The sequence below is a fragment of the Asterias amurensis genome, chromosome 1 (assembly GCF_032118995.1).
Source record: "Asterias amurensis chromosome 1, ASM3211899v1".
NCBI lineage: Eukaryota > Metazoa > Echinodermata > Asteroidea > Forcipulatida > Asteriidae > Asterias > Asterias amurensis.
Window position 1 is genome coordinate 5,183,476 of NC_092648.1, and position 21,585 is coordinate 5,205,060.

At 39.0% G+C, this 21,585-nt stretch overlaps 1 protein-coding gene across 5 annotated transcripts in view; it reads left to right on the plus strand.

Annotated features, from left to right (window-relative positions):
- The window catches only part of LOC139943633 (forkhead box protein N3-like), an 85,442-nt gene that overhangs the window by 37,648 nt on the left and 26,209 nt on the right, over nucleotides 1-21,585 (plus strand). For all 5 annotated transcript variants that reach the window (XM_071940357.1, XM_071940377.1, XM_071940385.1 and 2 more), the window contains exons 3-4: nucleotides 7,153-7,310; nucleotides 9,194-9,252. In XM_071940357.1, coding sequence (XP_071796458.1) covers nucleotides 7,153-7,310; nucleotides 9,194-9,252 — 217 coding nt within the window. The remainder of the gene's footprint in view (nucleotides 1-7,152; nucleotides 7,311-9,193; nucleotides 9,253-21,585) is intronic.

Sequence of the window (21,585 nt, forward strand, 5' to 3'; positions counted from 1 at the left end):
AAGAACAAGTTTTATCCGTGTGAAAATACAGGATTTGAACTGCCTCATCGACCAAGCTCGTTGGTCTAGTGTTAAAGACATCTGCTCTAGAATGGCAAATGGTGTGAGTTCAAATCCCACCTAAGTACTATGTTCTGAGTAAGCAGTGCTTCAAATCAACATCTGTGTAAGGGTTAAATGCTAATATTGGTAAAGAAGATTGTCAATTTTGGGGGGTTTCCTTACAAAAGAGCAAGTTTTATCCGTGTGAAAATACAGGATTTGAACTGCCTCATCGACCAAGCTCGTTGGTCTAGTGTTAAAGACATCTGCTCTAGAATGGCAAATGTTGTGAGTTTAAATTCCACCTAAGTACTATGTTCTGAGTAAACAGTGCTTCAAATCAACATCGGTGAAAGGGTTAAAACGCAAATATTGGTAAAGAAGGTTGTCAATTTTGGGGGGTTTCCTTTCTTAATACAACAATTGTGAATACAAGGTATAAGTTTTTGAAAGCATTTGATTCAAATTGAGAGAGATTTTCCATTCCTTACACCCGTGAAATCTGTGATTTTGATTTCATGTGTCAAGGACCCCTTCTAAGCATTCATTGAAGATCATTGCCTGTGTCATGGAGCTCAGCAAAAATCCCCAAAGGCAAAACAAATTAGGGTTTTCCTTTTCGAATACAGCAACTGTGAACACAAGATGTAAGTTTTTGAAAGCATTTGAAACAAATTTAGAGAGATTTTCCATTCATTTCACCCCATTTGAATCTTTGATTTCATGTGTTTGGATGACTTCCAAGCATTCAACAAAGCCTATTTCATTGAGCTCAGCAAAATTCCCCAAAAGGCAAAAAGAAAAAAAATGAAAGAAAGTAAATTGGTTTGGTTTCACTGATGGAATTTGGTGCGAAGAAAAATACTCAAGCCTCGGCTCCTTAAGGGAATTCGGGGGAGAAGAAAGTAGCTACACTTGTATCAAGCAGGGTGACCCATGATTCTCCGCTAAATCAAATCAAATCTGTTACAAAACTCATTGTGTAGGAAGGTATCGTGAATTGGTCTCCTCAGATCAGAACCCCACCTGTGAAAAAGGCATTTGGAAATGAATGACGATTGAGACAAATTGCTTCAATTGGAACTCTTGCTGTGTTTGCATCAACCTGAGATATTGGGGTATTATGCGCTGACTGTGTGAAAGCATGCCAGCAGGGGCACTTTGAATTCTCCCAAATTACTCACTCTGGTTTGTTGCGGGGTAAATCGTCGGGAAAACAACAACATTGTGTTCAAGGTGTTTTTCCAATGACATAGGCCTAATTTAAACCTAACGACAGAGACTGTTGTTTGCAAAAACAAGTTGCACAGTTTGCTCTTTTATACAGCTACTTAGCATAAAACCTTACTTGGTAACGAGTATGTTGGAGCTATTGATATTATAAAACATTGTGAGAAACGGCTTCCTCAGAAGTAACATAGTTTTTGAGAAAGAAGAAATTTTCCACGAATTTGATTTCGAGACCTCAGAATTAAGATTTTGAGGTCTAAAAACCAAGCATCTTAAAGCACACAACTTCGTGTGACAAGGGTGTTTTTTCTTTCATTATTATCTCGCAACCTCGACAACCAATTGAGCTCAAATTTTCACAGGTTTGTTATTTTATGCAAATGTTGAGACAAACCAAGTGAGAAGACTTGTCTTTGACAATTACCAATAGTGTCCAGTTTTTTTAAAGACCATCGACAAACATTCAACAAGTGGAGACAAATAATAAGACACTGTTTACAGTAGTCTTCTTTTTACAGTCAATCTTCATATGACACTAGATCAATCTTATAGACAAGTTTCCTTCCATCCATCAGACAAGTTTTCAAACATTTTGACAGAGTAAAATAAAAAGCTGATGATGAAGACCACTTTCCTAAATGGCAGTTCTTGTAGAAACATGGTGGCCTGCCCTTTCCTGGGGAAAAAACAAGTAAAAGTTTGGACTGCTATCAAGTAGGTGTAGAGTGACGTGGAATCTCTTGGGGCCCACTATGCTAGCCACCTCTCAGCTGTTGCTTCAGTGTTTTCCCCCCTGAACTTGACTTTGTCCCTGTTTGCTATGCATGTTTATTATGCCATACTGCTAAGGCTTTTAGGAGTATGAGGTTACTTGGACGTCAAAGGTAAAGTGGAAGTTAAAGGCAAAGTGAAGTTTCAGGTCTGCCATACAAGGTTTTTGGAACTGTCCGATTGTTGAAATCCTTTATCAGGCCTGATACTTCATGGGGGCGTCAAAGGGGGCATGCCCCCTGGTCATTGCCTGGGTGCCTTTGAAATGCTACTACAGTAGAAATATATAATTACCTCATAGAGTTCCCTTTCAACATGTTCAAGGACAAAATGCCTTGATGCCCTTGCCCTGTCAAAAACGAAGCATACAGGCCTGCTATACAATTATAATACAATAAAATTAACCTTGTGAAAATTTCATTTCAAAAGGTGGTTGCGTAGTTGAGATATTGCTGAAAATCTGGAGCAGTTATGTCCAAGCCGGTAGAATCCGTAATTGGAATACACAATCCGAAAACTGTTTCATGCAGAAAAACTTCTTAGAATGACAGTTTTTGAATCCCTCTCTCCCTAAAACCACATTCCATTGGAGGGAATTGTTTTCTATTGTTTTGAATTGTACTTGGAACACACAATCTAAGAACTGTTTCAAGCAGAAACATTTCTTAGATTGACAGTTTTTGAATCCCTCTTTCCCTAAAACCCCATTCCTTTGGGGGAATTGTTTTCTATTGTATTGAATTGTACTTGGAACACACAATCTAAGAACTGTTTCATGCAGAAACATTTCTTAGATTGACAGTTTTTGAATCCCTCTCTCCCTAAAACCACATTTCGTTGGAGGGAATTAGTTTTTTTGGAAATCTTATACATACTATCAGCAGCTGTAGTGCGTCTTACAAAGAAGCTTTTTATGGTCATAAATATTTGGACAAACTACCAAAATAATAAACATTACCAACAGCTGTAGTGCGTTTTACAAAGTAAGACTTTAAGGTAATAAATTTTTGGACAAATTACCAAAATGTTCGGCATTATTAACAGCTGTAGTGCTTCTTACATAGTAAGTTTTTTATGGTCATACAATTTTTGACAAATTATCAAAAGTATACCCCGACCCTTTAAAGGTGCTCAAAATGCTGACTGTCAGTCAGACACAGAGCAGTTATGCTAACCTTGGTTAGAAGGCGTACTGTAAGCAATACACAGGACAAGATGTTGAAGCCTGTTTCTAGTTGGTCAGCCAAGGAGCTTTAAAGCTGAGCACTTGAATTTCAATGAGAAAGTCAGCTTTAGAAATATAAGCAAATGCAGATCGTGGGAAGTGTTCCTCTGCAAATCTAGCAGGATTCTGTTGATATCTCTTTATACATGTAGAAAGAGTTGTAGTGGATCTTGTCTTGAAAGTGCTGGTGGTGCTGTTTACTGTAATGAAAAACTTTTGAGTTATTACACATGGTGCTATCTGTATCGCAACTCTCTATAGTTTATGCTTCTCTGTTATTCAAGGACACTATCAGAAATCTTGGCTTAAAATTTATTTGATCAGGAGTTCACAGTAGATCAGAAGAGAGTCATAATACAACACTGCCTGTTAGTTTTGGCAGGTAGTTGAACAAACATGACAGCTTTTTCTGAGAATTGGCATCACCAAATCAGGCTTGTATGCTTGGTTTTTGAAAGGGCAAGGGCACCAAGGCATTTTTTGTTCGGAAAAGGGCAGCCGTTGAGGAAATTGTAAATTTCTACTGTAGCATTTTCAAGGGCACCATGGCAATGATCAGGGGCATGGAGGCAATCTCCTTCGTTTCCTCCATGAAGTTTCAGGTCTGCCATATCTTTAAGAAATGCGGCTTTACATTAGTTCTTACAACATGGTGTACACATATGCATGCAAGTGTACTGTGATGAGTCACCAGTATTGTCGCCAATCAGTGCATAATAACATGGTCAATGCACCATGGCCCAATTTTCATAGTGCAGTAAGTTTTCTCATCATAGATGCGCATTGATCCATCATTATGAAATATTCAGAGTCCTAATCAGGGAGCTAAGGCCAATAATCTCTCCCCACAGGAGCCATAAACAGTAGCCTTAAGGCCCAATAGCACTCCGGCTCCCTTGCCGAAATACGCCATAGCCTCGTCGGTTCCTCTTGCACGGCCAGTGTGCTCTTCATTTCTTTATATAAGTCCTCCCGACGTCTCAATCTTGTTTTGCATTGTTGCCATGGAGATGTGTTTGCATCAAGCCACCAAAGCCATGGCGGTACCGAGGAAATTCGATTAACGGCTGTGTGTGTTTTCTCAGCCACGCTGACGGAAAGAAAAAATAGAAGAGAAGAAAAAACCTAAGCCACATCAGCACAAGTGGAAATTTCACTTGAGGCACTAGTTTCGTCTACCCCCCCCCCCCAATCAATCGAGAGCTGCTAATCCATTTTCAGTGCATTTTAAATGGCGTACCCAGCCGGACTGAGTAGTCCCTGCTAATCTGGTTTCATGAATGGGCTTATATGATTGTTTTTTTTTCTGGGAGTGCATGTATATGATCAAGGGGCCCCCTTTTACCCTTGGTTCAGTTGCAAAACGATCATTGGGAAGTGCCCCATGCTAAAGCAGTCTTGTATTGATTGTTTTGGCTGATCAATATCTCTATTCACACACAGTGGTGAGGGTGAATGGAACGGAAGCAGGGCGGCCATATGCCACTTTACCATTGCCAGTGTTTTGATTTGCACCCAAGCTGTGATTCCACTTTCTACTACCAGCGCTCGGTACACTGAAAGCTTTTGAATCGGAGATGTGAACATTTTCTTGGCCGATTAAAAACATGTTGTTGTACGAGCGCTAAATTGATTTTCACCTTCTACCTCACATTTGTGAATAAATTCTTAACTGTGTGTTTGGAGTAAGCGTATATAGGAGGCAGGGAATGCATAAGGGAAAATGACTGCAATTAATGTGATTCCCTTACAATTTGTTGTGAAAAAATGAGGGTGAGAAATTGCACATTGTGGCAACCTTTATATTGCTAGGCAGTGACTCTCTTCCAGGCCTGTATGCTTCCTTTTTTTAAAGGGCAAGGGCACCAAGGCATTTTCTCCTTGGTAAAGGGCTTCCTTTTAGGAAATATTATTTAAGTGAAAATGCCAAGATATATTATCACGAAATCACCAAAAGTTGCCACTGATGAGTATATAGCCTAAAGGCAAAAAGGGCCCAATTTTATGAGCTGCTTAGCGGCTGATTTTGTGCTTTGTGCGATTTCCATTTCATAGCGATGATCACCATAAGTGCGTAAAAAGGCTTGACTATTTTCTGGTGCTTACTGCACGAAAATGAACAACGTCACAATGTAAATCCATTTTGAACGTGCAAGATTGCTTTGCCTACATCAAATTTTTTCGCTAGCCTCTGAAATACGCTTACACCTTAGCAAGTTTGTCTGCTACAGTAAGCATGAAAATTTGCTCAGCGTTAAGCAGCGCTATGAAATTGGGCCCAGGTCTCATTTCTCATTCATCGGTGTAGCTCCTCAGTATACAAGCAAACAGTGTAAGTCTCTTCAGAAAGAGCAGACTCTGTTTTTATTGTTCCACGCTCTGATTACCTGATTAATACGCCCCTGTATCAATTGTCAGTACGATTCATCAAAAAACATCCCAAGCAAACTCTTTCTGAATGCAAATTGCTTGCTTGTGAAAAGTTAGCCATTAGTCAACCGCGAACAAGCCCCGTCCTACTGGCTCGGTAGCCGGCTGAGATGATGATTTTGCTGCAGATCCTCAAACACTACACATGTCGGCGGTGTGTACATAATATGCATTACAAGCCTTATAGTGGATTGTGTGCATGTGGATTGGTCAACTTGTCGTGTTGATTCAGCAGAGGGAGGGGGGGGGGGGTTTGCTCAGAGTGTGCTCAGAATGCCCTGATATTCATGTACTACAGGGCTCTGCTAAGCAAAGATTTGCAGTTTCGGAAGCAGGGATTTCCATGCTTTTGTCAAATGTATTTCATAGCAGGGATTTTTCGCTATGGGCGTGCGTAATCCACATTTTCTTTTTGGGGGGGGGGAGGGGGGGGGGGGATCTATGATCAGAGTTTGCTCAGAATGCTACGATCTACTACAGATCCCAATTTTATTGCTCTGCTTACCATAAGCAAAGAATGGGTGCTTACGGAAGCAGGGATTCCACGCTTTTGTCAAGTGTATTTTACGGGTTAGCAGGGAATTTTTTGCTTATGGGCATGCATACTCCACGTTACTGGGCATTCTTCGCTTACACAGCTTTGCAGCTGCGAATGGTGATCGTAAGTGCAGAATACAGTGGTAAGCTGAAAGCAGAGCCATGACATTGGGCCTGGATCCTTCCACACTGGAAAAGATATTTGATTGTCTTGCTGTTGACAAATGCAGAATCAATCCTCAAACATTATCAGAGACGATCAATGCTGGCGAAGCCCTTTAGTCGGATAAGATTTGATAAATGGTGGCATTTCATATTTCAGTTGTGATAGTTAATCATAAATGAATATTTTAGTGTCAGATTTTCTAGGCGAAATGTTTCAGTAAGGATCAATCACTTCTAAATTTCTTCTTAGTGCAGGGATCTTTGGTCTTGGGTCTTATATTCTGAAGTTGCTTTTCAAGAAATCAAAAATCAGAAAAAGTATTCAACTGACAAAACCATTGTTTCCTGTCCATGTAAACAATTAAATCAAAACAAATTCAACGATTCTATTTATTGCTGAAAATCTGCTCAATCTCAACACCAGATGCTAACCCAAATGTCATTAAAAGGATGAGAGAAAGCTTATTATAGCAAGCTGCTGAATAGCAGACGGTTTCTCAAAATCATAATAAAATGTGTTGATACCTCAATATCAATATCAATCTCACTTCTATCTAAATGTAGCTCCTCTATCCCTACGCCAAGGCAACTCTAGTGGATGTGATTTTGATGAGTTTGCTGTGGGATTATGATGTGGATGTACATGTAGATGTACACACAACCCTGTATCTAAATTAACAATTCCATCTTGAATAACATCCTTTAATAAATAAATTAACGTATTTCATTTTGTTTTGGCTTTGCTCCCACAGTCGATAGGCAAAGGTTCATTATGGTGCGTAGATCCTGAATATCGGCCCAACCTACTACAGGCGCTAAGAAAGACACCATACCACCCTTATCATCATGTGCTGCCCTACAACTCACACCCCTACCAGTATCACCAAGGCCCTCTCTGCAACATCTCAAGGTAGGATCACAATTTTCTTTTCTCCTCTTCTTAATTAAAAAAAAATAAATTACAACCCAATTTCCGCTCCCCCTAAATAAAACCTCCCAAATAAAACCCTCCTCATTCTCCTTTCATCTTGTGAATGTTGTTTGAAAACAATATGCAATTTTCATCCGTTCTTCCTACTTGCACACATGTATGAACTTATCTTAAGCCTGGTTCATACTTCCTGCGAATGCGAACGTAATTCAAATTTTGACGTCACAAATTCGCAACAAATAATTTGCATCAGTTGACTTGTGCTCAACTCATGTGTGAAACATTCGCGGCGAAAAAAACCCCCTGTGACGTCAAAACTCGCTTCGCATTGCGTTCGCAGGAATTATGAACCAGGCTTTAGTATTGGGGAAGAGAAATTTCAGACCTATCTGATGCAGACTTTTTACATCAGCCTCGTAAAGACAGTCAACTGGAATTTTGTCTAAATGTAAAGCAATCTGCTCAATCATCTACTCCTACATTATTTTGCTCAGGACACTGTTCCTTAGTAAAAGCTGTGTGAAATCTAAACCCCAGGGGTTTATCAAAAGGTGGAAATGCCATTATTTCAAACTACCTCTTAAAATCTGCATCCTAGTTTCAGACTGTTTTCTTCAGCAATGACTTAAGCCACTGTATTATGCAGGTAAATTTTGGGAGTACAATGTCCTACTATGGGACTTTTGGCTGGCAAACAAGGGGGCTGCCACCGGCATGTTCATACCAGTATGCACAGGAAGGAAGCACATCGGACATTAGCGTGAATCCTGCTTTAAATTGTTCATACATGACAAAGACTTAGCGGACGTTGCAGTCCGACAAAAATAAAATAAGAAAGACGAAGAGAAGTCTGACATGCCACCTGTCCAAAAGTCCCAGCCCGCACTCGGTTGCCTAGCGACACAATGCTCATTGGATGTGTTGCCAGGGTTACCGACCACATAGTGTGATGATGGCGGCAAACTGACTAATGGATTCTGTTAACTTGTATTTACGACTGTCTCTCTTCCCCCGTGCTGGTTTGCAGGCGAGGCATTGCTGAGATTGTTATTCAATATGGGGAAGGCGTGACAGCCAACAATGGATGTATTCTCTTTAATAAAATGTCAGTGAATGTCACCGCATGCATACGTAAGCGTGTACTTGAGCGGGGTGTTAAAACTACACGCCGATTTTAAGCCAAGTTTAAACAAAATCACAGTGGATTTTGTTGTCGGCAATTCTCATAGGTTAAAGTCATTCTATCAATCGATCAATCAATGGGGAAGGATTACCGCGGCTCAAATTTTGTCTCAGGAAAATATTTACAAATGGAGTGTATCTGATTTTCTAAATTAAAGGGAAGAAGTAATTCCTTGTGTATTAGAGATTCACTTCAGGGTTGAAACTTAAATCATTTGCTACCTTTGATACTAGTTAATTGTGGTTGGTTCACAGTTGCTATATGCTCAGCTTATTCTGTATTCTTCTTTTTAAAAAACAACTCATTTTATTTTGCGTTTTCTACTGGTCTTATCCCTTTAAAAAAGGCCCTCGAGACTCATCAGCTCACATGTAATTTGTGCCCCCTCCCTCACCTGTCTTTCTTTTCCTTTTCCAGCGCTGTGCATCCTCAGGTTAAAGGCGCCTTATAAACATCCTGATTATTATTTCAATTTATTTCTCAATTGGATTTTCGACTGCATTTATGCTCTGAAACATTCTTGCAAGTATTGCACGTGCTCAGATCTACGCGCGCACTATGTGTGGCATGCTCGGAGTCGCAAAAAGTGATCGCTATGTCTGCTGCCACCAGCATTTTAAACGTCTCCCATTGAAGATCTTCCTATTAATGTTTTTTTGTCTGTTTATTTTTTTTGCAGCAATCCAAACCGACTTCCTTCAATGCATTTTGGCTATGGCAACGGAGTACCTTTACCTGGTAAGTCCCAGAAACAAATACTACTCTCTCAGGTCTATATGCTTCTTTTTTGAAAGGGCAAGGGCACCAAGGCATTTTCTCTTGAGTAAAGGGCACCCTATGAGGAAATTGTACATTTCAACTGGAGCATTTCAAGGGCACCAAGGGCATGGGGGGGGCAATCACCTTTAATTGCCTCCGTGAAGTATCAGGCTTGTGTCTGAAGTTGTAGTTAGAGAATCACAGATGCACAGAGAAAAAAGTGAACAGTCCAATCATGAGGCATTTATCAGTGGCGACTTTGTTTTGAACCAGGAAGGAAAAAAGGGGCCAAGATGGGTTTCTGAATCCGAGGCGACTGATTGGCTTTAGTGACCCTTAAGGGGATGTCTACGAGAGTGATTTGTCTCTGTCATACGATGGAGTCAAGGTGATCGTGGGGAACAGGGGTGTTTTTCCCCGTTGTTGGGTCCATTGTTAAAGGCACTGGACACTATTGGTAATTACTCAAAATAATAAAAGCTTACTACGTAACAGGCAACGGAGAGCTGTTGATAATATAAAACATTGTGAGAAACGGCTCCCTCTGAAGTAATGTAGTTCTTGAGAAAGAGGTAATTTCTTACTCAAATATTAAAAGACTTTGAAGCCCTTTTTAGGTATCTGAAAGCACACAAATTTATGCAACAAGGGTGTTTTTTCTTTCATTATTCTCATCCAAATGCGACGACCAATTGAGTCCAAATTTTCACAGATTTGTTATTTTATGCATATGTTGGGATACACCAAGTGTGAGAATACCGGTCTTTGACAATTACCAAAGGTGCCCAGTGCCTTTAACATTAACTCCGGTGCCTTCTAGCTGGTACTCCATTTGGAAGGTGACTCAGGTTCGTGGGAATGAGACATTTCCCTAAAAAACATGTTTGGGTTGCTAGGCGGAACAGCAGAAGGTGATTACTAGGAGAAGACAAGGGAACAAAAAAGGCCAGCTGTGAAACTGATTAAAATTGATTATACGAATGTGAACTTCAGAGCTGTGTTCTTCAGAGGGTAGTCCTGGGAATTCTGTCACTAGCTTTTTGAGGGAAAAGAACGCAAATATTTTAAAGAGTTTCTTCAGTCCCCTGACAATGTATAGAGTAAGCTAGTTAAAACGTTGAGACCAATAAAGAAATCAGTCTGCGGTAGTTGAGTTAATAACGATCTACTAAAAGCTAAAGTAGTAGTCCTGGCCGATGTTCTACCTTCTGCCCAGGTAGTAGTTAAAAAGCAGGACAGTTCTTTTCAGAACTGAGAATTCTCCTGAACAATCCTATAAATCTACTTCTCGTTAGTAGAATGTATTAAAGGGTCTATGTAACTTTTGTAGGACAAAAAACCCAATGTCCACAGATTTACACTAAACTTACACAGCTTGAAGATAATGATAGTAGAAAGCTTCCCTGAAAATACTACGTGCTGAGGTGCTGTAGTTTTGGGGAAATGAGTAAAACATTGTCATGAAAATAACTTTCGTCTCATGAGACGAAAACTATTTTAATCATTAACAAACGTATTTTCATGACATTGTTTTACTCATTTCTCAAAAATTACAGAACCTCAGTAAGTAAGATTTGAAGGGAAGCTTTCCACTATCATTATCTTCAAACCCTGTAAGTTTAATGTAAACCTATGGACATTTTGAAAAAGTACCCGAATTCTTTAAGCAAGACAAGTTCTCTCAAAGATCAAAATCTACCTGGCAAGTAGATACACACATGGTGTTACCGCAAACCAAATATTGATACCTCACCATGCAATGCCTCAAATCCCATGTAAGAATTTTAAAGTTGATCTTTTTTGTTTTATGTGAATTACAATTTCTGTAATCATCCTTATGAATTAAGTTGACATAGCTTGAGTGCAGTAGGTTTCTCAAAATAGCAATCAATAAAGCAATCACAGAACTATTCATGCGAAATCAAATGAAGGAATACTTATTTCTACGCTGTGAATGGACAGCAAGATGTCTTGAGTACACACACTGGAACTCGGTTTTAGCAATGCGCGTAGAAATGTTAAATAATTCAGTGCAAATGAAACCCTAATTGGCACTCACGTTGCTCTCTGTATCGGTAAAGTAATCAATAAGAATGCAGTTATTGCGTGTAATTGTAGTCAGAGGTACCTTTAAGACTAGATTTGATTAGGTCTGGCAGTGATGGCATGGTTCCACAATACAGGGCAGGCATTGACATCTTTCAGGCCAGTGGGTAGTCTGGGGTCAAGACAGTTGTTTCCGGCTTGCTTGGGGCTAGGTTGGAGTGTGTCGTTGGGTCTTTGACAAGTTGTAGTATTCTGTACATGGTTTGCCCATAACTTTTCTTAGTGACTTGGCTTTTTAATTCCCTAGTCCTTCAGCCATTTAACCAGTCCATATTAAATAGGGATTCCTTTTTAGCCAACCAGGCCACTTGGGGAGAATCGTAGGACTTGCAATCACAAGGTTGTGGGTTTGAATCCTACCAAGCTAACTGCTGATTTCACAATGACTAGAATAAGTACTGGCATCTAGTATAGTAAGGGAATCACAATTTCTTGAAATGTGCAATTCATGATCATGGACATTGCAATCAATGTTTGTATGAAAGGGAATGGCTGTTGTCAGCTTGGTGTTTATATCCTCTTGTTTACCTCTGAACAAACAAGCAAACACCATTTTGAAATGGTTTTTCCCTTCACAGAGGCTGACTGCTGTTTTTGATGAAAATCCAATGGTGATCTTGAGCCTTGAATGAAGACTATCCAATTAAGTTTCCTCAGACTTTTAACCCTATTTGCTGCTGTGGTATTGATAAAAGCTTTAAAAACAAAACCACCCCAAAAAACACTACACAACATGTGTAGTCTTTTTTCCTGTTAAGTTTCCCTTGTGCTTCGCTGTGCCTTGGGCACTTTCCACTCCATTGCACCTCTTGTCCACACAGTAATTGAATAATTGCGATACAAACAAACCACTAGTGTCAAGCCAATACACTGATTTCCTGCTATTTGTGTGGGCTTGAAAGCAAGTGTTATTCGATAATAAGATTGTTGCAATTATAATGGACTCCAGCATCGGAAAGAACCAAGAAACTGAAAAATGTATGCTTGTTATCCTTTAATAGCACAAGTAAACAATACAAGTGGATTTACATTGTAGCTGCGCTGCAATTACGAAATCAAATTGAAGTTGTGATAAGGTGAAGCTTTATCAGGAAGAATTTGATACACCATGTGGGTGATCTCACCCTGGACAAGTTTTATTTATCAGATCATGGACGAAAGTGATCACAGAGAATAGGCTGTTGAGTTTGGCAAAGTACCTCTGGAATCATCTGTTTTTGTTGTTGTTTTTGATGTTGTTGGGGTGTTTGTTTGTTTGTTTGTTTGTTTGTTTGTTTTAATCCTGTATAAAGATTTGGGGTTGAAAAAAAAAAGCGAGGTTTTGAAACAACGCCCACTGGGTTAATGTTTTATCCTTTATATTATATAACATTTAAAGGCAGTGGACACTATTGGTAATTACTCAAAATAATTGTTAGCATAAAACCTTTCTTGGTGACGAGTAATGGGGAGAGGTTGATGTTATAAAACATTGTGAGATACGGCTCCCTCTGAAGTGTCTTAGTTTTCGAGAAAGAAGTAATTTTCCACGAATTTCATTTCGAGACCTCAGATTTAGAATTTGAGGTTTCGAAATCAACCATCTAAACGCACAAAACTTCGTGTGACAAGGGTGTTTTTTCTTTCATTATTATCTCGCAACTTCGATGACCGATTGAGCTCAAATTTTGAGATACACCAACTGTGAAGGCTAGTCTTTGACAATTACCAATAGTGTCCACTGCCTTTAAAGTAACCGGTAAGGATTTCATTTTGAAAGGTGGTAGCCTTTTTGAGGTATCGTAGAAAATCTGGAGCGGTTATGACCATGCAGGAATACACAACCTGAGAATCGTTTCATGGCACAAGTTGAATTTGGTGACCGCACCGGGCAGTCATTTTATACAACACCTCAGTGTCCCGCAGTCAGCATGCCCCTCTTAATGCTATGCAAATTATGTCATTTAATTGCAAGTATATCTCCAAGCAGTATTGTTTATCAAGATTAGGACGCTGCTAAGGGCAAGGTTAGCTCGTTGGCAATTAAAAAGCTGATTTGAAGGCTTGTAAACACACTCTATAGTATAAAACTGTACACTTTTGTGTATGCAAATCGCACAGCAAGCCAGTTTGAGGTGGATAGAGGGTAGAGGTGGACAACAGGAAACAAAAAGTAAATATAAGGGTAATTCAACAACAGGGAAGTGTAAGAAGTACATTTTTCCCCCGCTTTTTCGGTTGCCATATCCGGAGCATTAGCATCGCGTTCACGTTTGATAGATAGGGACTTTGAAAGAAATGGCTACTTTAACAAATAATCCAGCAGACTGGCTGTCGACGCAAAGTACATCCACGGCCCAATCGAGTCAAAAGTAAATTGGAATTTTCATCTGGACGAGATGTCTGTGCGGAATATTAATCAGTAAGAAGGAAAAACTAAGATCTTTGCTACTACAGGTCTGTGTCCCAACTGATGGACAGGAAGGAAGACAGTGTAGGAGCAGAACGTCTAAGGTACACTTCTTCCCCCTCAAGAGTTGATGAATCCGGAGTATTATGTGTTGACAGAATTTACCGGTGGATGAATGTGGACGTGCGGACAAAATTTAATTTGTGGGATTTTGTGGCTTTGTCAGATTGAGTTGTAAGAGTCGTTACAATTACGAGATGCCTCTCCGAGCTGATGACGTTTATTAAGTTAAACGTTGATTGGCTCTTTAAAGTTGAATTTTGTTGAAGTTGAAGTTAGCTGCGCAATAAGAAAACTTCACCAAAACATTTCCACTTGTACGATGTGTACCTTTTTCTTCATCAGAAATATTGCTACTCTGGGATAACAAGTTTGATGATCTTTATTGTTTTACCCTACTGATGTGTGTAAGTACTGTATACTCAGTACTTTCCCTAGTTCCATGAAAACAATTACAGGCAATATTGCTAGGTTGGATTAGAACCCATAACCTTTGCCATTTTAGAGCAGGTGTCTTACCAACTTAACCAACGAGATTGCCCAGTAGCTAGAGGCAGTCTCTGTGGTCTTGGTATTAGACCATGGAGGAAGGTAAGACCATGAAGGAAGTCAGATGGCAAAGGTTGTGGGTTCGATTCCCACACCAGTAAAATGCCTGTGATTTTTTCACAGGAATCGGGAAAGTAAAGTGCTTACACACATCGGTATAAGGGTTAACCAAATAGTATTTGTTATCCCCGATGCAAACTTAACATCTAATACATCTTCATGACATGATGAAGAATGACCATTCATAGCAAGCTAAAGTCTGTAGGATTTAAGGGAGTGACAAATGTGTTTCCAAATGAAACAGTTGGCAAAATACATTACAAGGTTTTCCTTTTTTTAAATTACTGAACAAAATATAAATAACGAGAGAGGAACATTTATGTTGACACATTCCAATGCTATCCCATTGATAGACCCAGTCTATCCAAACCCAGCAAGGTTATAGTTCTTGACAAATTCATGACTCAGTCCTATTGTGATTGGTTTGTTTACATCATACCCATGTGACCCTGAATCTTTCATCCTGTCACAATGATTTTTAAATTCCCAGACCTTCCCATAGGATAAATGCAGTCCCTCATGAGCTTTAAGAATGATCATATCCTTTGTTAAGTTTAGTTCTTTTCATCCTCTGGTATTGACCAGGAATTGACCTCAAGTTTCAGATTCAGATTTTTAATCGTTAGTGATTTTGTAATCTTGTTGTTGTCAATTTTAATAAGTTCTTTTTACTAAGTTCCCTTGAGATTCGTTCGGACTTGTTGCCATTTCTCATACATGGGGATGACCTTTCATGTGATAGCAATTTAGCAAGGTTCCCTTGCTAAATTGTAGCATGGTTACAAGTACATTTTACAAAATGTACCTCGTGTGAAAGCACAGCAATTTTGTCAACTGTCCAAGTCCTCGTGCAAAATCTTGTCAAACATTGCTACATTTTTACAACCATGCTGAAATTAAGCAAGGGAGGCCAGTTAAATTGCTGTCGTGTGAGTAGCACTTTTTTAGGTGATCCAGGTTAATCCATACATACAATCCAATAACATGTGATAAGGTTTGAACCATTATTCCTACATTGCTTTTCTTTCAACATGGTTGACTTTGGTGATTTTGGAGAGATTCAAAACCATTTCAATCTGAGAAACTTTTCTGCATGAATTGTTTCTCATGTGTATTACAATTATGTCAGCACATACTCCAGGGGTCGAAATTGCCACTAGCCCGCTAGCCCGGGACTACCAGATTTACAACCGGGCTACTCATTTTTCCAGTTTGATTGCCCGACGGGCTAGTGGAAAAATAATGCAAAAATCATCATCAAAAACAATAAAGAACTATGTTATTGGTGTATTGTAAAGTTTGAGCCGTGACTCGAGACATAATGTGTCTTTCGGGCTACCAAAATCTAATCAGGGCTACTAAAAATTATTGGTCACTAGCCCTGCTGACTACCATGGAAATACACTTAATTTCGACCCCTGTCTCTCAATAAAAAATAGTATTGTTTATGACTTTTACGATTTGATTTGAAATCCCAAGCTTCGCAGTGCCATGTTTACAGAGCTGTGGAATTTTGTTTCCAATTTTATTTTTGAAAACTGGCCCGTTGTATTATAAACCCAAAACTAAAAACTATGCACGTTATTTGAAAAACAATACATCATAACATACTTAATTTAAATTCCTTACTTCTTATCGCCATTAAAATCACAGCTCTTACAGTTCAAGTATAGCTATCTACTAACTGACAGTCTAGCTAGATCTCTTGAGATTTAGTTAGGTAGCGCAGACTTAGAGCAGGCGTTAAAGGCACAGGACACTATTGGTAATTACTCAAAATAATTGTTAGCATAAAAACTCCCTTCTAACTAAACTAGCAATGGAGAGCTGTTGATTGTATAAAACATTGTGAAAAACGACTCTCTCTGAAGTAGTTTTTAGAAGGAGTTAATTTCTCACTCAAATATTAAAAGACTTCAGGCCTGAAGCCTTTTATTAGGCATTTGAAAGCACACAAATTTGCGCAACAAGGGCGTTTTTTCTTTCATTATTCTCTTGCAACTTTGATGATCAATTGAGTAAAAATGTTCACAGGTTTGTTATTTTATGCATAATATGTTGGGATACACCAAGTGAGAATTCTGGTCTTTGACAATTACCAAAGGTGTCCAGTGCCTTTAATAGAAACAGGAGAACTCTTTGTAATATCATTCAGCAGAGACGTAGAAGTGCATCTGCCATAGTGCTCTGGTTCCCTTAGTTTTTTGTTTTGTTCTGATTTGGCGCTTGCTTTTCCCTCTCAGCAGGGGCTGGTGGTAGCAGCTTCGTAAATACACGGTGTTTGTAGAAGCATCTCATCTGTCCACAGATGCTGTATCTGTAGTCTGAGCGTGATAACCATTCAACATTGAACTTTTGGCTGAACAGAGCCTTGCATTGAGCTTCAGGGCGATCAGTATTATTAGGAAATAGTACAGGCCTGTATGCTTCGTTTTTGAAAGGGCACAGGTACTAAGGCATTTTCTCTCTGGTCAAGGGCACCCTATGAGGAAATTCTACTGGAGTATTTCAAGGGCACCAAGGCAATGACCAGGGGCATTAAGGCAATCGCCTTCGTTGCCTCCATGAAGAATCAGGCCTGATAGTACATGAAAAATTGTGAATTTTCTGTGGCGGGGTTTATAAAGTCATCTAGAGTAAATATAACTTATAAGAAGGTGAATCGATCTTAAAAAAATGGTATGATAATCACTATTGGGTTTTCCCTCAGCAAGTCAGCGCCATGCATTGTGCAAATTCCAGCAGTACACAGCCCACATGCACTTCCATCAATGCCCTGTAACCAGATCTAGCAATCTGATGCCAACCTATCCCCCCCCCCCCCCTCATCATTTCTTTCCCACCATGCTGGATGGCGTCAGCCCAAGCCAAGTTGGCCCGTCGCCAAGCAACCGTCCCCATGCCAACCTCTTACCTAGGTCTGTGGTTTGATGTGCAGAGTAAGGGATGTACATCTTGGGGCATAAGACTCTTGAAGTGTTTTATAATAGCTATCATTCTAATTACGCAGTGGATTGCTTCCAATCTTAGATGCGCAGCCCCCCCGATCAGACACGTTTGCCTGCATGCTTTGCAAACGACGTCATACTCCTCTTTGATGACGGTGTAATACATGGGGCAAAAACAAGAAGGGCGTGTTTGTGCATTAGGATTAGGCTCCCGTTGATGATTTAAACACACTGTCTTAGATTAAGCATAGATGTGATAATGCCTTGTTATTTAGATGTGAGAGGGATATGTTAATGGCTGAAAGAGGAAACTTATCCAAGCCAAATAATTCTACGAACAATTGCTTTATACTAAATCATTAACACAAGTCGACTCTGATTACAAAATGTAATTAGCTATTAAAAAAAGCCAAACCTATTAATCATGTATAATCACAGGGAAAGTTAATTAATAATACTTTTACAAATTCAGCAGAGCTTATGAATATTATGCACATTGATAAGAGCAGTGCTATGGACTGAAAATGTTTTTATTAAAGGCAATTGGTTTTAACCTTATAAATGGAGATACAATAAAGCGTGTGAAAATTTTAATTCAAGGTAAGAGCGTTCTTGAGATATTATGGAAAATCTGGAGCAGCAATGCCAATGCAGGAAAAATAATCCAGAATTGGAATCTGAGAATTGTTTCAAGCAGAAACGTGTCTCAGTTTCTCACATTCCTTTCAAATTCCTTTCAAAGGGAATTACTTCTCAATTATCAACGGCTACAGTGCTTCTTAGCAAGTAGGTTTTTATGGTCATTAATTTTTGGAGTAATTACCAAAGATATACCATCCCTTTAAACCTGATGTAGACTAGTAGTACGAGTAACACAGTAGCATCAGAAGGTTTTTGAAACACTGCTCATTCTGTTTTGTCTCCCTCATATTTAGATTGTAATCATTCATTTACATTTTACAATCGCCATCATCATCCTCATCGTTTGTTTGGCGTCATTCTTTGGCAATATTTCTCACTCTCCCCCTCTCTCCATCTCTACTCTTTGTGAAATCCTTGTACCCCTGATGCTCTGATGATGAATGCTGACTTTGCTATTTGAAATACCTTTCCTTCGTCGTTCACATTCCAGGCATAGTTGAACCTCACTGATGCTCAATGTACTACTGTCTTGATATTTCATCATCAGTGTGTGAATTCTCCACTGTAGGTACATCACATATACATGGAGGTGTTCTTTAGTGTTGATACAGAGCCCCTGTGCTCAGAAAGTAACATAAAACTCCCAAGATGAAACAAAATATGGTACTACTGTAGCTTTGAATTTAAAGGTGTTTTACAGGATTGGTATAACTGATGCAAATTTAACATCTGATAATTTGTTGTGGTACTCGCTGCTAAAATAGAGCGTTCAAACTGCCTCTGTGCTCAGTTAGTAACGCTAAAAACCCCAAGATGAAAAAAGTATACTACGCTTTTAATTAAAAGGTATTATACAGGATTGCTACATGTATAACCAAATAAAAGTCTTCATCCCTGATGCAAATTTGATAATTTGTCGTGGTAGTTGCTGCTAAAATATATGATTCGTATGTGCCTCTAGCCACTGCGCAATATCGGTGGTCTAGTTTTATGTAAGCTACTGCTCATGAAAGGCGAAGGTCATGGGTTTGAATCCTAAACCATAAGTACATGTAATATGCCTGTGGATTGTTTTCCACACGACTCGGACTGTAATTCATGTACAAATAATTAAAAAAACCTTTAATCCTGTATCAATTGTCACGAAAAATATATTCATACAAAATTAAGCCAGGTGCAAGAATATTGACCACTGATAATTGGTTCCTGTATTGATATGCTAAACTGAAATAAACAAATAAACGGGCCAAATGTTTACCTGTTTTTGGAGGATAATGGCAGATGAAATCACAAACCTGAAAATATCTACTGGAAAATGTCAAGGGCACCAAGGCAATGACCATGGGGCATGGAAGGCAATAGCCTCTGTAAAGTATCAGGCCTGCTACACAAAGTTTGAGCGATGTAAATTGAAACAGAATTTTCACGAGAAATTAACGGCATTTTCATAGGGAAATACAACTCACACCGATTGTACCATTATCTACTTTTATTGTCCTGAAAGGCCCTGGGGATTAAATATTAAAATTGATTTCATGGCTAATACTCATTAAATACTGAACATAGTGATAGCGGTGGGTTTTGAAATGCAAATTTACACTGGGGAAAGTGGTAGTTAAAAAAACTCAATGCTCTTATTAGATTTAATCATTACGGGATGTTCACTGTGCTTAGTAGATTATGCAAATGAACATGAAGGACGTTGTTTGCGTTCTAATCAGTTCATAAAAAGGCAAATCAGTATGTTAATTGTATGCAAATAAGCATTGTTTGCAAGCTTAACAAGTTCATAAAAGTGTGCATTAATAGGTAGATTATTTGAAATAATCACAATGGGCATTATGTGCATGCTAATAAGTTCATTAAAATGTGTAAATCAGTAAGAAGATTTATTTGCAAATGATAATCTCAAAAGGGCATTGTTTGCTTGCTAAGCAGTTCATTAAAATGTATTATGTAGATTGAATGCAAATAAACACAAAGGGCATTGTATTTGTGCAATTCAGTACAAGAACTCCTGTAGCAAATCTATTACACATACAAAGAAAAATGTGTGAAGGTTTTCATGTGGACACTTCATACAAATAGGCTTCAACACAGTGTTGCTGGATATTTCATTTTCAGGCCTGATACTTGAAGGTAACGAAGGCGATTGCTTTTGTTGCCCCCGATCCCCTTGAAATCTTTGTGTAGAAATTTACAAATTTCCTCATAGGGTGCCCTTTACCAAGGAGAAAATTGCCTTGGTGCCCTTGCCCTTTTACGAAGCATACAGGCCTGGAAATTTGTGTATTTGTTTGTGTGTGGGACACTTCCTACTAATGAGAGCTTCACGCTCTGCTTTTTTTTTTAGATGCAACAAACACACTGTGACAGCGTTGCTGAATATTTCATTTTATTTCTCAGAAATGGTTTGCGAGCTGAGGTAATTTATATCATTTACAGGTGTCAAAACAAACCTGTAATGGACACCCAAAAACCAGCAGTTTGCGACTAGCCATAAAACATGCAAATGCCAAGGATATACACTGTATTATGGTTTGTGTTGATTACTACAGAAGTATTGAATATTGATGACTTTTCAGATGGGTCCTGATCAAATAGGGCATTATAACCACATGCCTGTATGTTTTGTTTTTGAAAGGGCAAGGGCACCAATGTTTTTTCTCCTTGGTAAAGGGCACCTTGTATGAGGAAATTGTAAATTTTAACTGGAGCATTTCAAGGGCACCAAAGCAATGTGGCGATCGCCTTCGTTGCCTCCTTGAAGTATCAGGCCTGTTAATTTATTGCAAGTATTCTGTAGAATTCAGCGTTGGTTTGTGCTTTTTTGCTGTCTATCTCACCCCTTGGAGGCAATTCCCCTTTGATTGAACATGAAAGGTTTGCGATCGTTGTAATAGCTGAGTTGCCTCTCCAGGCAATGCCTGGCGAGCCGTTTGGGCTGGCTTTCCTTTTAGTATGGGAAAGTGCACTGGAATTATAACCCATCGGTAATAGGTTATGAGATAAAAAAGAAGTGGTAATAATTGATTGTGTTCAACTTACTGTAAGTGTGCAATATGGCAAAGTAGACAACACTGTCCCTTCTGGGTGCGTTTACAATAGAACGGCTGGAAAACAATGAAACGTTTCGGTTCATTCGTGTTCGTCCGCTTTTCCACGGGAAATTTACTTTTTTTTTGACTCCGACATGGTTCTTAAAGGCACTAGACACTGTTGGTAATTGTCAAAGACCAGTTTTTTTCACTTTGTGTATCCCAACATTTATGCATATTAAAATAAAAAATCTATGACAATTTGGGCTCAATTGGTCATTGAATTTGAAAGAGAATAATGGAAGAAGAAAAGAAAAAAACCTTGTTGCACAAATTTGTGTGCTTTCAGATGCTCAATAAAAGGCCCCAGGCCTGAAGTCTTTTAATATTTGAGTGAACAAAATTAACCCTTTCTCAAAAGCTATGTACTTCAAAGGGAGCCATTTCTCACAATGTTTTATACTATCAACAGCTCATTGCTCATAAAGTAAGTTTTTATGCTAACAAATATGTTGAGTAA